Raw genomic sequence first — 17,090 nt, 5'->3', positions numbered from 1 at the left:
TTAGAATACATAAAAATGTTACCGACCAACTGGCCCTTGACACAGTTTCTTATACACGCCAACACTGATTTTTACTCGCATTTGGTGCTTAGTGAGTGTTCATTTTAGGCCCTTGGTATAAATAAGTTTAAGCTGAAGATCTAAAATTACTAAAAACTAAAACTGAAAGAAAATTAAATAAAAGCGAAATAGTAATATTAAAAAGAAAACAGCGATAGCGCAAAACTTTAAACATTAACATTAAAATTATAACTTAAAATATTTAAAATAAAAGCCAATTCAAAATATTATTAAATAATATAATAGTATATAAATAATACTAAAATGTATTTATCAAGTCACTGACTCAATGATCCGGTTGCAGTGGTGCATGACTGACTGGAGATGAAGATTAGCAATGAACAATGATTGAAATTTCAGTCTGTTCATCCCACAAAGCTATCATAAAACTTCACACTTGAAATAAGTCATGTGCACCACTTTTCTAGTGCTTTTATTTTGTTCAGAAAGTCACACAGATTTGGAATAACATAAGTGGAAAGGAAATGAAGACTATTGTAATTTTTGAGTGAACTCTTCCAGTAAACTATTGTGATCGGTCATTAGCACAGAAAGAAGTGCACTGGGGAGCGGTTCAGTTGACTTGGCTTTCCAAATCGCCAGGAATGCATTAATTGGCACATTTGAGAGGTCACATAGTTCACAGTGTCTTCTACGTCCAGAATACAAAAGCAGAAAAGGTTCTCGGGTTGCAGCTATGTAGTAATTTTAAGGCACGTGTGATTATATGAAATGCCTCTTTAAATGGTGACATTCTTGAGTCTAATTCCCATGTCCTCGTTTCTCAGGTGTCTCGAATCGCTGACAGTGAGCAGAGCGTCATGCTCATGCTGGGCCGCTGTCTGCCACACATCGTACCCAACGTCCTGCTGGCCAAGCGAGAGGTAACCAATGACCTTTTGACCCGACAGCCCCATCTATTTTCCATCAGCCAACTACGGCGTCCATGTCCACTGCGGCTGGCTTCTCCCTCTCATTCAATTCTTAATTCAGTGTTGACTCAACTTATATTTTTCCATTGCAGTTGTATGTGTGTGTGTCTCTCTCTCTCTATGCCTCCCCTCACCCAGTCCACCTCTCTTCTCTTTTGTTCTGTTCACTCATTTCTTCTCTTGCTTTTGTGCATGCATCTCACTTCTCCGATAGAGAATGGTTGTGCACCTCTGTCAGGTGAGTGGAAACACATCGGCACGTTCTCACATCAGCCCTCCTTCCTTCATCATGCGTGTGACATTTGACCTTTCAGTTGGCTTGGCTTTTCATCGGCTTATTTTGTTGTCGGTGACTCTTAAATGCATTTCCTTTTATAAATTTCTTATTTTATTGATGACTGAAGCTTTGGATTTGTTTCAACTTGGCTTATTATTGAACTTCTACACTGATGAAGCTCTAAATGTCATTTTTTAGGCATAACAAGGTATTTACAAACACTAATTCACAGCAATAATGAGAATAGCATTTTTATTTAAAATCAATGGTTCTCCTTTGATTTTCTTTTTTCTTTTTTCGCCTTTCCTTTTTTTTATCATTTGAACCTTTGTAGTCATATTTATGATTTCTTATAACGTAATGTATCCTACATTGCTTTTTATAATATCAACAAAATTCCAAATTATTAAAAAAAAAGAAGGTATGTAAGACAAAACAAGCGATTCATAGATGACACAACAGGGAAAAAGTTTATAATTGACTCCTATTAACTTTCTTTTAGAATTGTTACTTTCAGCTTTGACAGCTTTCTTCCAGGAAAACATAACAGAAAATGATAGATGGCTAATCTTGCACTCAGGGCCATTGAAAGGTTTGACGTAAACTAAGAGCTATTGACAATAGAAAAAGGGAAAAACCCTTTGATATGTCCCGCCTCAACTTCCTTTTTCAACGGAAAATATGTCTGTAGTCTGCGTTTCAAAATTGCTGGGATTTTACAATAGTTGAAGTCACCATGGAATCAAAATTGACAACGTTGAATGATGTGTTTATTAGCATGAGGGCAGGATCAACCGGTCACTCACAACAAACAAACAACAACCCAACGATCAGTTCCCGATGGACAAAATCAAGTCCCTCCCTACTTTTTTTTTTTTTCTTGTTCAAGAAGCCGTTTCACTCGGATATCTGTCACAATAGGGAAGAAAAGACTATCGCCATTTCCATTTCACGCTGACTTTAAAATTATATTCCTATTCATGATGTAAAGTGTCATCCCTAAAACCCCTTAACTGTGGTAAAACCGTTGTAACATACAGCCCTGAGGGTGGCCGTCACATTTCACATTTCGTTCCACTGACTTCCATTCATACACATGTAAATGTAGGAGACCGGAAATGTAAGCTCATGTACCAGTTATATTTTTACAGTATTTATTAACCTTTGATAATGTTAATGAATTAAAAGCGTTCATGTTAGTTCACAGTGCATTAACTAATGTTAACAGATACAAATTTTGATTTTAATAGTTTATTAGTAAATATTGAGATTAGCTAGCCTGGGTTTCCTCATGCTGCCTTGCGCACAGCGCGATTTTATTCACGCTGCTAGGCAGCCTGGACACCATGGACCAGATTTTCCCCTCAAAAAGAGAACCAATCACAGAACGGGGAGGGAGCAGCAAGACGATGACGACGTGTATGCGACACACCGAAGCAGTTTGTTTATATCTATGGATCCAACATGGCCGCAGACGCGAAGTTACCTTTCGATGCAGCCTTAGATAGTGTTCTAAGTAGTTTAGAACGCAAGTTTATTTCGTCTTCTTCCTCGTCGAATTTCTGTCGCTCTACATACGTCATCTGGTATAATTGAAACGATTGGCTATGAGCTACGTACAGGCGCATTTGATAGACATTCGTAGCGCCCAATAAACGGCTCTGGGCATTCGTAAACCACACCTCAAATACGAGAAAATGAACATGTGGTTCCCAGACCGCGTCTCAATGAGAAAGAGGTCTGACGTTAGCCAGGCTAGAGATTAGCATTAACTAAGATTAATAAATGGAGTAGAAGTATTGTTCACTGTTTGTTCATGTTAACTAATAGAGCTAACTAATATAAAAAAATGAAACCCTATTGTAAAATATTCCCATTAAATTGTTAATAATAATCAAAATATGCAATATTTCTGCAAATATATATAATTAATTAGCCCAACTGTTAGCTGTTTACAGTTGCTGTCACGGGTGTGTGAATATATATTTTACAACGGTGTCAAATGCGGCTCATCCAGTATGAATTGGTTTTATAAAAATAATAGCGATTTCAAATGAACTTTGACAGCCAAAGCAATGGAATGTTTCTGTGCTGTGATTTTCTGTGCTTCAGGCTGCAGTAATAATGGCTGCCTTTCAGCTGATGGTTAAACCTTCAATCTGAGTTTAAATAGTTTTCTTTGCCTCCCTGTTACAGAGCTGATTTGGTTTAAATGACTAAACTTTAAAAAAAAAAAAAACACATTTCACATCTGCTGAGAGCAAGACCCAGTTCCACAGAATTTCCCCCTTCGGGCCCTTCTGATTTGCATAGGGCAGTTCTGTTTTACGGATGCCAGGTGACAGTTTAAGACAAATTGGATGCTTTCCAGGCTGAAGTCAAGTGAAAACAAACACCACACGAGGAGCAGAGATCTCCTCGCTCTCGTCTAAACTGGACTTTGAGCTTTGCCTGTTAATTCTGTTAGCTTCATAACTTTCTTCCCTGAATTCAGGCGCACTTACACTCCGCCACACCCTCAGTTTTTCCCCCTCATCTGGTGCAGAACAATTACTAATCAGGAGCTGCTGGAACACCTGCCTTGCAATATAATTCTGGTCATCTGTAAGCCTACAAAAGCTTTATTGTAAAGATAAAGTCTTTCGGAATTATAGGCTATTCGAGTTATTGATTACCATGTGAAACAGATAAGACATCAGGTACACCAGCCTTTACATTGTGTGTTTGCAACAGTCCAAAACTCTTCTTGCAGAACTATGCCTGGCGTGTGTTTGCATATGTGGGTGTATTTCTGATTGGACCTCTTTGCTTTCTGCTGGCAATTATCTTGATGTGTTGTAGTTGATTTACTTTGTATTCAAGAAATGAGTCGATGCAGGCTGCAGATTTGCATATATAAATACAGGTTTTTATGGGAAACAATGACAAGGAATCCAAACGTGCGAGTTCTTGTTAAGTTTTGTTTTCTTCTGTGTTCAGAACAGATTTATTGTTCACATTTTTTTTGAAGCAACAGTGACCCAAAAAGTATTTGGACACTTCAGCCATATATATAAATGTCATTGCTTTAGATAAAAAAATATTTTTAAAAATCACAAAAGAAAGAAAAGTCAGGGAAAATGAATGGAAATTCGTTGGCCAAAGTGTGGGAACCCTCTAGAATCTTTGTGTGTGTGTGTGTGTGTGTGTGTGTGTGTGTGTGTGTGTGTGTGTGTGTGTGTGTGTGTGTGTGTGTGTGTGTGTACATATATAACGTGTATATATATATATATATATATATATATATATAATTTATTTCTATTTATTTTTATATATATATATATATATTATCTATCGATCTATCGATCGTGGGCCATTTATATGGATACACCGTAATAACATGGGAATGGTTGGTGATATTAAAGTCTAATGTGCCACTGTTTGTGGCACATTAGTATGTGAGGGGGCAAACTCCTCAAGATGGGTGGTGACCATGACATATACTAATGTGCCACAAACAGGACTTTAATATCACCAAGCATTCCCATGTTATTACGGTGTATCCATATAAATGGCCCACCCTGTATATATATACATATATACAGTTTATATAATTAACAAAAAAACATTTTATTAATTATAAAACCTTGTTCACTGTTATAATGACAATATATACAATTATTTAAAAAATTTACAAAATAATTAAAAGTCAAGGAAAATACATTTTTCAGTGTCAAAACAAAATTGCGTGTGCATTTATTTATTGGTCGAAATGGCAAAGCTCTTTCCATTCCTAATGCTTGCTTTTTGTTTTACTGACTGTAAGTGTTCATCTTTTTCCAGTAGCTCTTCCACGGCTTCCACTCACACATTTACATGCTTTCGCTTTGGGCCGGAGCCAAATAAAATACTTGATAAATGTGCTTCTGTTGAAAGCTCTCCTCCAGGTGCTGGAGACGCTGCACACGGCTGCCTCAGAATGCCACGGTCTCACACAGAGTCACTGCTCATGAAAAGGCTCCAACAGACCGGCCCTTAGTTTCATAACATCCGATTAAAATGATGGTTTTAACTCTTGGCAGGTGACAGAATGGGTGTATTGAAAGGGCCGTCACAACAAACAAGCAGGGCGTCAAACAGCCTGTAGTCTTGCTGCATATTTGCCTAACTATTTTTCACTTTAAAGTGTCCGTTTGAGACTGAGGTCTACCCACAGTCACGTCTCAAGATGAGATAAATCTTGAGAAAATAAACACTTCTGTGCTGAATCTTCATGTGAATTCTGAAGTATATGTTGTTTCTATTTTGATCAACGTTGAAAACAGGGCTAGTAACCACTTTTCGACGTGTTCCAAGAGCACACTGCCTGTTCTGTAATGCTATATCTGTTGTGCTGGTGAGGTTTCCTTTTTGTAACTGTCTTGCTATTACAGTAAACAACCATAGGTTAACATGGCTAAATGGCTAACACTTGTATACATCTTCCACATACACACATGATGACACCGACATGCGCTTAGATAGGTGTTGGTGATAGGAGTAGGACTAGGTGATATATATGTCTTTTTTTTTTTTTTTAGCCTTTTGACTATTCAGTATATTTCTGTTTATTTATTTTCTCTGAAATGGTTCAAAACTGTCATTATACAGCTATACAAATTAAGTTAAAAATAATCAAGCCATTTTGCCAAATTGCTTTGCATTAAATGAACACACAGAATAATTATATTTTTAATTAAATTTATATGCACTGATATACATGGTTTCCATGGAACTGGAAATATGCAATTTCAAATTAGGGTTGATTTCCAAGCCTAAAAAAAGCTCATGCAAATTAATAAAATCTTAAAAGATAATGGAAACATCATGCAAATTTATAGTCAACATTATTATTATTATTATTATTTTCTTTGCTCAGTACGAGATTATTTCTTTGGCTTGAAAGTACTTTTTGTGAGTGTGATCTCTATAAAATAACTTTTAGATATCTTTATCCAGATGGAAATATAGAAAATCCAACAAAAACTTAAGGCAATACAATTATATTTATTTTGTATATTATATATTTTTTAACTAAATATATTGTAAATGCATTTTTGTAAGCGTTTTTATAAGTATTTAATAAAAATAATAGTGCTGTCAAATCGATCAGTCGATTCTAAAATAAAATTTTGTGTTTATATAATATATGTGTGTGTGTATATAAATATACATTATATATTTGACAACACTATAAAACAATAAAAATGGCATTCACATTTTTTGAATCAATAAACATTCTCATACTTGTGAATCATTAGACAAGGAATGATTCCTAAACTGATAGTTTTTAACTTAATGACCTAATAAAACTCATTTCAGTAGACATAGTGTTTCTTAATATTATATCTCCAACAAAATCGTTGCAAATGTAGCGAATATCCAACATGTATCGCCCAGCCCTAGTTGGTGCTGTGATTTAGTGTCTTGTAGACTCTCTCCTTTGTGGTGAAGGTGTTTCTTCAGTAGAGTAGCTTCCCCTGTATCCTCAAACACCTGCTTGCCGAAGTTCCCTCTCCGAGCCCTTTAGGACGCGTCTCAGTGGGTGCATGAATGTGTTTATTTCCATGTACAGTGCATATTATTTGACCTGCGTTCATTTGTGTGTCCACAGGAGTTGATTCCTCTCATTCTGTGTACGGCCTGCCTTCATCCCGAGCCCAAAGAAAGAGACCAGCTACTGCACATCCTCTTTAATCTTATCAAGAGACCTGACGACGAGCAAAGGTGTGTGCGCATCTGGGCATCTGCGCATGTGTAAACTGACCAATGTCGGTTTTGTTTCGAGTCTGATAACATTCTGCTGTAATGTTCCTCTTCAGGCAGATGATTCTGACCGGGTGTGTTGCATTCGCTCGCCATGTGGGTCCCACTCGGGTCGAAGCCGAACTTCTGCCGCAGTGCTGGGAACAGGTTAGTTCTGAACTCGTATACACACTCATCACGTAATAACTTCCCAGCTGTTAAAATAATATTTTTTTTATTATTATTTTAACGTTTTCCTTATAATGTTCACTTATAATGTTAATAAATCAAATAAATATGTGGAAAAACTATTATTTTTAACCCTCATTCTGACCCTCTGTCTGAAATGATCTGGTTTTAAGTGGCGGCTCCTTTAAGGCTTATTAGAAAATGGCCGCTGTTATGATTGGCTACTGTTACTGCATAGGAAACAGTTTCTAAGCCCACTCTCTATTGCATGCGAAAACATTATCCATATTAAACCGTTTATCCATATAAAAATCGTTTACAGACATAGCATTATGAAATCATTTACTTGCTGTTTGTTATGTAGTTGCTGTCAGATTCAATACAGTTGGCTTTGCGAACTCTCCATTACACTGCCTCGTTTACAAAATAAAATGCACTGAACAAACATATAATCGGGAACGTGATCCGGGATGCCATTATGATAAACCATGTTTCCAAGACGGATCCCTCTGAAGTCTGTACAGAGATGCAAACAAGCAGTTTAAACTGGACGCCTCTTGCGTTTGTCCTGTTGTCAACAGACTCGCGTGTGTGAAGTATGTCAGAAACTGAACGCACACCTGTATACTGTATCCAGTGTAGACAGCGTCAGTCATTATAATGGGTTCTAATCTATTTGCTTGTCCTACATCCAGTGAAGGCAAATGACAGTCATTAAGTGACTGAATGCCAGTGGGTGGGGCCTATGATGCGATGATGTATAACTATTGCTCTGGAGGTACCGGTAGTCATATGCAAATATATATGCCAGTGTGTCGTTACAGATCCTGCAATATCACAATGAGCAGTTTTTGGAGCTTGATTAAATAAATGCTTTGTTTATAATGAGGAGAACGTTCTAAGCTATGAAACTTGCATGATGTTTTTATGGTGCAAAGGCCTATTATGTCAAAAGCTCAAGACAAATTAGATTTCTCAAGTCATGATCCCTTTAAGGAAGACAAGCAGGATTTTTTATTCAATTGTGTAGGCATACTTTGTGTTACAACATAGCCTATGAGCTTTTACGTATTGATACCTAATCACTTTAGCAACTTGGCCACACTGATGAAAGTCAGTTTGGACAATGGTAATAGTTTTCACATGTGAGCAGGGCTTGACATTAACACCCGCCAACCCGCCAAATGCGGGTGGATTTTGCTCGTGGCGGGTAACACAGTCACTCCAACTAGCCACTTTGGCGGGTTGAATAATTGTAGTCTTTTCAAAAGGCATCTGAAATAAGTGTGACACTACGACACTACAACTCCCATAGGGCTGTCAACGAATATTCTAAATTCGAATATATATTCGAATAGTAAAAAAAAAAAAAAAAAAAACAGAATTTCGAAGGTGAAAATTAATATTCGAATCCGCGGTAGCAGAGGCGCGGCTGTCTGCTTTGCGAGTGGGCGCGCTGCCTGAGGGCGGGGTCATTTTATTTAACGTTAAACAGAAACATTACTAAAGTGTAGGCTACTGTACTGACTGAATAGATATTGTATGAATAAGGTAGGTTAGATACAGCAGTTTCATGCACTGCAGGCTTCCACTGGTTTGATTATTTACCGTTTCATGTCAAGGAAAAGTTCCATGTTTACCACAGCACAGCTCGCTCGGAGCGTTCAATGTCGGTTATGTATACTGTAAAACTTCAATTAATGTTAATAATATTTGTTTCAATCACTGAATGAAGCCTGTTATATAAGAGTCGCGACCTTAAATTGCTTGCACAAAACTCTTGATCAGCACTCAACATTTGCTTATTGTTGTTGTTCATTTAAACTGTTATGCACAGAGCGCGTGACGCCTCATTCGCGCCGCAAGACCTCCAGACGCGCGTAAACACGTCTTTACACTCGCGCCAGACGCTCTATTCGCGAAAGAGTGCCTGCGAGTGAGCGAGCGAGAGTGAGTGATGTCTGCGGTCTTGGCCATTTGTTGATTTACTTTTTTTCGTGTAGGTAATACGTTGTCAAATATGTTTAAACTTAAATAAACTAGCCTACCTATAAGTAGTTATGTCTCTTTGTATTAATTTGTCCTGTTATTGACGTAATGCGCGTCATTGACAAAATGTGCAACCAGATGTTCGAATAGATCGAATATAAGCTTTGTGTTTTTTTTTTTTAGAGGGAATATTCGAAGGTCATTTTTGAGCAATTTTGACAGCCCTAATGAGTATTGATCGCTAGTGACCGACAACAAAGAATCGAAGAGACAGCTAGCTGCCCTGCTGCAGTTATGTCGTCTGCCGGTGGAGCAATGTGGCGACATATAATACATAATACATGGTTTTATTTAAAAAAAAGGAGCTTTACACACAACCTTATCAGAGCTAATGATAATGACCTGTATTGTTATATATTTATGTAGTCTTGATTTGGGTGTGTACAGTGGTTTTACATTTAAAAGGGTTGTAAATCTAGTTCAAGTAAATTTTAGCACGCCATAGTCAACTTTTATCAGGTAATTTCACAACAACAAAAATGTGGCTAGTAAAAATGCTGTGTGGCTAGTAACTTTGGAAACCCACTAGCCACATTGGCTAGTGAGCAAAAAAGTTAATGTCAAGCCCTGCATGTGAGGTTAGCCAATCCTAGCAGATCTCATTTGCATATAGAAGGTGCAGTGGCAAAATAAGCTACTTTTAATTTCAGAGAGGGTCAGAGAAAACTAAATTTATGTCCATTTTTGTGCAAAAAAAAAATCCTTTACTAGCACTGAAAAAAGTATTACAGAAGTTTAATAAATGGTCCCTTTAAACTTCATAAAGTGGTCTCAAACGTATTTAGACAATTATGTCGCACTTAAGTATTTTGAGCATTTTTATCTTTTACTTGAACAGTTTATGGATCTTTTTAGACTAGATTATTTGCATATTTTTCGAATGGAATCTTTGAATCTATTTAAAAATGCATTCTTTATAATAGAATATTTTTACAATGGAATCTTTGAGGCGAAGTTCCTCTTTTATGTCTCTCGTGTCACGTTCCTTTGACTGTTAAACATAATCTGTTGGACTGTCATTTTTATGATACTGCCAGAAAACGCTTTTATTCAGAAACATGTTTACATGGAATATTTTAGATTTTCTGTATGTTGTTTTATATAATAATTGAAATTTTATGGATTGTAATATTGACTGTGTTTGCCATGGCGTTAAAAAAAAACGGAATAAACAAACAATGGAATCTTTCAATCCCTTTTAGAATGGCGTCTTTGAATCTGTTTAGAATGTAATATTTATAATGGAATATTCGAACCGTTTTAGAATGGAATCATTTAAACTTTAGAATTAAATAATTTGTCATTTTTTTACAAATCTTTTTTTATCTTCTTTATTAATCTATCGAATGGAATCTTTTAGTCTTTTAAGACTTAAGTAATTCGATATTTAAATTACATTTTTATTGTTTAAAAAAACTTTCAACTTTGAAAAAGTACTATATCCATTAAAGAATTTGGTTTTAGAATTAAATCTTTATAGTGGAATCTTTATAATGGAATATTTGACTATTTTTAGAATGGATTTAGTGAAATTTTACATTTGAATCTTGAATGGAATCTTTTAGTCTTTTAAGACTTAAAGCTGTTAGATTTCTGTGGGGGGAAATGTAGTAATCAAATATTTATAGAATTTTTAAATATTTCAGCATTCCACAGCTTGCTACACATCCCCATGTTTACTGTTAGTTTTAAGTAAACCCTCTCATAAGTACAGTACATTCATACAACTCCCCACATGGAAACCTGTTTCCGCTCAGGAAAGAACCGAAACAATTTCAGAGTTTAACACAGAAAAATGTGAGCTAATGTGGTTTACAGAGGGTACGGGTGGATATGCAGTCCTGCGGTCAGAGCTGGAACTGACGCTGCCGTGTTGTGTCTTGTGCTGTCTGTGTATGTCTGTGTTGCATGTGTGTTTCTCTCTCTCTCAGATCAACCACAAGTATCCAGAGAGAAGACTTCTGGTGGCGGAAGCATGTGGAGCCCTGGCCCCTTATTTACCCGTGAGAGACTCTGTTCCTCTAAATATAAAAGCTGTCTAACTGAGACACATTAATCATGTCCACCTTTCAACAATGTCACAGTTAGTGATCGCTAAACTCTAGATGTAGTCAAGCAAGAGCATGCTGATATAATCAAACGATAATTATCAAATAATCAGACTGTCGAATATCAGCACAGTGCAAACTCTGTTTACATTTATTTTCACTTTGATCACATGTGTGTGTTGCTATGGAGGAATGCTGTTTGTTTACTGTGGCTGTGCAACATAGAGTTACGGTTGGAACGCTCTCTGGCTGTTCGTTTAGTGCTATGAATATATTGAGACTGATTTGGCTCAAACATTGCTCTGATTGTTGGCGTTGTGCCTTTTTTGCCTTTGAATTCTTCTGTCAATAATGGAGTGTCTGATGTGTACTCACTAACTCGTGAGTAGAAACACTTGATTTAACCAATCATAGCAGTACACACAAAAAAGATGTTGTGTTGGGATTCAGAACTGGCATGGCAATACAAATGTGTGTGTGTGTGTGTGCAGAAGGAGATCCGAAGCTCCTTGGTTCTGTCCATGCTTCAGCAAATGTTGGCTGAAGATAAAGCAGATATGGTCCGAGAAGCCGTGGTGAAAAGTTTAGGTATTATAATGGGCTACATCGACGATCCAGACAAATACTCCCAGGTGTGTGCTGCTTTTGTATTCAAGCATAGTTTTTTGTCATTTTACTAGTATTTTCTTATGTATGTGTGCTTTATTTTGTATATGGCTGTGTAACAGGGCTTTGAGCTGATGCTGTTGTCTCTGGGCGACCCGTCAGAGAGGGTGGTCAGTGCCACCCACCAAGTGTTCATTCCTGCCTTCGCTGCCTGGTGCACAGAACTGGGCAACTTACAGTCCCAACTCATGCCCTCCCTCCTCACGCGCATCGAGAAACTGCTCAAGGTGAAAACCAGCACACACACACACAATTACATCCTTTTCAGGACCACCGTTCCACATTATGTTTGTTTTAGCATGTTTACACTTGGCCTGTTCTGAATGTTTTAAAAATCTTTTTTTGGTTTCTTTTAGAATGGAATCTTTCAATTCTAAAAAGATTGAATATTTAGAATGGAACCATTAGAATCTATGTACTTTAATCTTTAGAATACAATTTTAGAATTTAATATTTAGATTCATTTAATCTTTACATTAGAATCTTTTGAGATTTTTTTTTAAATGAATATTTTTTTATCTATTTTTTATTATTATTTAGCATAGATTAATCTGAACATTTTATAATTGAATATTTAGAGTCTAATTTTCCATTCTGTTATATTTAAGTCTTTTCCGAATTGCATATTTAGTATAAAATTAGTTTAGAATATTTCTTTTTTTTACCATTCAAAAGTTTGGGGTCAGTAAGCTAGGATGTTAAATTGATCAAAAGTGACAGTAAAGACTTTTAGATTCTTACAAATAGTTTCTGGTTAAAATAAATGCTGTTCTTTTCAACATTGATATTAATAAGAAATATTTCTTGAGCAGCAAATCAGCATATTAGAATGATTTCTGAAGGATCATGTGACCCTGAAGACTGGGGTAATAATGCTGAAAATTCAACTTTGACATTGTAAAATATACTAAAATAGCAATTGTTATTTAAAAAATTTAATATTTCACAACATAAATTCAGCCATAGTGATCATAAAAGAAACCTTACTGACCCCAAACTTTTTTCTTACACATTATTGCATTGTACATTTGAATCTTTAGAATGGAATCTTAGAATATATTTGATTCTAACAATTCAACTCCAAATGTATGTTTCTGTCTCTCCAGCAGGGTGAATATGGTCTGGATGAACACAAGCTGCATATGTATCTGTCAGCGCTTCAGTCTCTCATCCCGGCTCTGTTTGCGGTGCTGCTTCAGAACGCCCCCTTCACCAGCCGAGCCAACCTACAGGGCGACGTGCCTCCTATCGAGGGTGAGGGTCGGCCAACGTCAACATGTGCACGCACGCGTTTTTCGCTAACATTCTCAGTCAGGCCACGTTTAGCGATGCAGACCTGGCGCCTGACTCAGTGTAACTGTAGGGTTCCTGCCATGTTGAGGTTGCTCTCTGGTTTTGGGCTCACTATCAAAGTGCTCTTTCATTTACGCTCTGCGGCCGTGTCCGATGATTTGTGCAGTTATGCTTTTTTTTTGGTGTATTCCTGGTTTTAAAGTCGTCTTCTGTGTGTGTGTGTGTGTGTGTGTGTGCGTGCATGTGACCCTGCAGTGACCCGATTCCCGCGGCCAGCCTCTCCGTTGCAGGACGTGGCCACCATCATGGGTAGCCGAGAGCAGTTGGCAGTTCTGCTGCAGTTATATGATCATCAGCTCCAGCATGAAGGAACTACGGGATGGGACAGTTTGCTCTGGGTGGTCAACCAGTTGTGAGTGGATATCTCACGCACACTCTTACCCCTTTTGACCACTGCTTTTTGGCCTCTTTTGACATTTTTATTGAAGGTGGAGACAGGAACTTGGGTCACCCACTCATGTTGGAGCATGTGCTCTACCAGCAGGCCACATCTCAGACGTTTTAGAGAGTTAAATGGCATGCATATGTGTTCATAAAAACAGTTTTCCTTGATCTTTTGCTGTACTGTTAGTATTCATAATTCAAAGCTTATTCTTCATGCCACCTAGGTCATTTATAAATAAAAACTAAGGGTCGGAAAGTGTCAAATGAATCCAATATCTCTGAAGCATATTTTTTTGGACTGTGATGGTTTTAACTCCTAGGTCTCTTTACTTTTCAGGTAATTCTCATGAAGAGGTTTTTAAGTTAGTGAGGCCTTATTTAGTTTTTTGAGGCCAAGATGTATTTATTCATTTAAATTTATAACTTAATAGTTCTCATTTTCAAAGCATTTTTACATGTATTATTTTTTTATCAAAGATAAACTTTAAAACTCTTTTAAACATTTTTTTTTATCTAAAATATTTGTTTTGATACATATGCACACGTCATGTCAATGAGTATACAGTATGTATGTATGTAGTCATGCTTGCTGGCACGCTAACTTGAACTTGAACTAAAAAAAAACTTTATAACAGAGGTCATTTACATATTGAAATCCTAAAGGTATAGCTAAACAGCATGCTTAATCCAGAAGGATATTTAAAACTAAATTTTAAGTATTTTTGGCTATAAAAAATAAAATGCTACTAAATTGCATAATATTGTCCCTTTCATTTAAGGTACAATGTATTTGAAATCCTTCTAATTTTTGGGAACACTACAGTAAGGTTTCATTTGTTTACATCAGTTAACTACATTAATTACCTTACAATAAACAATACTTCTACAGCATTTATTATTTTTAGTTAATGTTAATCTTAACATTTACTAATACATTATTAAAATCCAAAGTTGTATCTGTTAACATTAACGCACTGTGAACTGACATGTAGTTCTCATGTTGCATATAAATGGCTTCACCTACATTTGAACTGGACCTAATTCTGGTTTCTCTCCACAGTTTACCACAGATAATTGAGATTGTAGGACGCATCAACGTCACCTCATCCACCTGTGTGCACGAGTTCTCCAGGTTCTTCTGGAGATTATGTCGAACATTTGGGAAAATCTTTACCAACACCAAGGTAGGACAGGCCATGCTTTCAGCAATGTCTCTCTGCATTACCGTTTTTTTTTTTTTTTTTTTTTTTTTTGGAAAAGCGAAGTAGCTAAATAGAGTTTGTGCTGCAAATAGTCTGGCTCAGTTACACAGTTCAGCACTTCCAGTTTAATTTAGCTGTTGTTTTTCCCTCTTTTTCGAAGGTAAAACCTCAATTCCAAGAAATCTTGCGGCTATCTGAGGAAAATGTGGGTGAGTGGATGTTCAGTTAACCAAGAATAACACCCCCGCTGTCAGAGGAGGGGCTGGGAAGAGAACACACACTCTTAGTCTCTATATCTCTTTCCCAAGCTGGAGACTTGTGTGTCAAATATGTGTTTTTGCTCTTCATGGGATTTGAAAATGGAGCTCGCTCTTTCATTCTTTGAATGTTTGTTGAGTTAAAACAAGTCAATGGTTAAGTATCTGCCAACAAAACTAGGCATGTGGTATCATTTTAATGGTTTGAGTCTTTCTGAATTCTTACCAGATGAATTCAATTAACTCTTATGTCCAGTCCGACTGAATATAGAACTGAGTTATATAAGTTTAGTGATTGTAACAAGGGTTGTCTCCTGCAGACGCCACCGCAGGAAACGGCATCCTTACCAAGGCTACGGTGCCGATCTATGCAACCGGAGTCCTGACATGCTACAATCAGGTAGGAGTGGCACTGTACGCATGATATAGGATGTCATAATTCAGTAAAGCCTTTCTCTGATAAGGTCACTTGTTTCAGGAGGAGGACCGTAAACTCTTGGTGGGCTTTCTTGAGGATGTCATGACCACCCTATCTCTCTCCCATGCTCCTCTTGACAGTCTAAAGGCTTCATTTGTTGAGCTGGGGTGAGTGTCCGTTGGCAATGTTAACTCTACAGCCAAGATGTCTTTCTGCATGAGCTCATCTGAAGCTGTAATTCCTTTAAGATGATGTAAACTGACTTGCTCACAAGACCCCACTATTGAAAGAACCTGTCAGTTTCTGTGCACGAAAACTATATTAATACATCCATTTGAAAGGAGTAGCTCACACAAATGTTATAATTATACATTTACTCACCCTCATGCTATTCCAAACCCAGATTTTATTTCTTCCATGGAACACAAAAAGTGCTGTTTAACTGTAATCAGGGCCTGTGATGCTCCAAAAAGTAAAAAAAACAACAACATAAAAGTTATTCATATTAGACGTAGTATTTCCGCGCCCAGCTTATTCACACGGCAATATTTATTTATTCCTTTAAATTTAAATCGTAATATTTCTTCATATTTTTGCATATATTATTTTATTTATGATTTCATAGTTTTAACATTATTTTTAATTGTTTTAATATTTATTTATATATTATTATTTACACATTTGCATTAATAATTATATATGGTTTCATAGTTTTACAATTATTTAAAAATATATATTATTTATTACACAATTTTTAGATACATTTTAAAATAATTTTTAGATGTATAATTGTATTTTACTTTTTCACAGATTATTATAATTAATTATACAAGAAATTCCCAAGAGCTTTTACTGGAAACATGATGGTATACATTGCCAAACATTACTGTTTGTTTTATTATTATTTAATATTATTTTATTTATGATTTTATAGTTTTAACATTTATTTAGATATTATTTTTACACATTTGCATTAATAATTAAACTTTATGGTTTCATAGTTTTAAATTATTTTTAAAAATATAATTTATAAAAAAAATATTTAAACTCATTTTAAAATTATTTTTATGTGTATAATTATATTTTACTATTTCACATTTAAAATTATTATTGAAAATTATTACAGATAAAATTTGCAATAATAGCAGGACATTGTACAATTACAAGAAATTCCTAAATTATTTTACTGTAAAGGATAGTTTACATTGCCAAACATTACTAATTGGTTTGCAATTTTTCCCCCTACTAAGCACAAGTCATTCTTGCAATGTAGACACAGCTTCATCTTTATTATCTAGTTAGATAATATTAAATATTTAAGTTAATATAAACTTAGACGTTCAAAGGGTTGACAAGCTGTTCTAAATGTTATTTAAAGAAAATATTTAAATTTACACAAAACACTCACACACTGGATCCAGGTCAGTGGGCCATCCTTGAAGTTGAGCTTATAAACCGACAATAACAGTTTAAGCAGTATTGCACAAAAAAA

At 36.0% G+C, this 17,090-nt stretch overlaps 1 protein-coding gene across 7 annotated transcripts in view; it reads left to right on the top strand.

Annotated features, from left to right (window-relative positions):
* relch (RAB11 binding and LisH domain, coiled-coil and HEAT repeat containing) overlaps positions 1-17,090 on the top strand; it is a gene marked incomplete at its 5' end in the record, with an annotated part of 56,606 nt that overhangs the window by 28,658 nt on the left and 10,858 nt on the right. For 4 of the 7 annotated variants that reach the window (XR_014029221.1, XM_081353065.1, XM_081353066.1 and 1 more), the window contains 12 exons: positions 849-944; positions 6,902-7,014; positions 7,110-7,200; positions 11,202-11,273; positions 11,810-11,950; positions 12,047-12,211; positions 13,091-13,238; positions 13,533-13,689; positions 14,782-14,905; positions 15,084-15,132; positions 15,501-15,580; positions 15,659-15,765. Coding sequence is in view for 6 of the 7 variants with exons in the window: in XM_081353065.1 (XP_081209191.1) it covers positions 849-944; positions 6,902-7,014; positions 7,110-7,200; positions 11,202-11,273; positions 11,810-11,950; positions 12,047-12,211; positions 13,091-13,238; positions 13,533-13,689; positions 14,782-14,905; positions 15,084-15,132; positions 15,501-15,580; positions 15,659-15,765 (1,343 nt within the window). Of the gene's footprint in view, positions 1-848; positions 945-1,206; positions 1,231-6,901; positions 7,015-7,109; positions 7,201-11,201; positions 11,274-11,809; positions 11,951-12,046; positions 12,212-13,090; positions 13,239-13,532; positions 13,690-14,781; positions 14,906-15,083; positions 15,133-15,500; positions 15,581-15,658; positions 15,766-17,090 lie in introns of all 7 variants that reach the window. The other 3 variants (XM_081353064.1, XM_081353062.1, XM_081353061.1) reach the window with 1 other exon arrangement.

This window comes from Scardinius erythrophthalmus (assembly GCF_964197995.2).
Source record: "Scardinius erythrophthalmus genome assembly, chromosome: 22".
In the NCBI taxonomy this organism is placed as follows: Eukaryota; Metazoa; Chordata; class Actinopteri; order Cypriniformes; family Leuciscidae; genus Scardinius; species Scardinius erythrophthalmus.
This window is presented reverse-complemented; position numbering and strand designations above follow the sequence as displayed.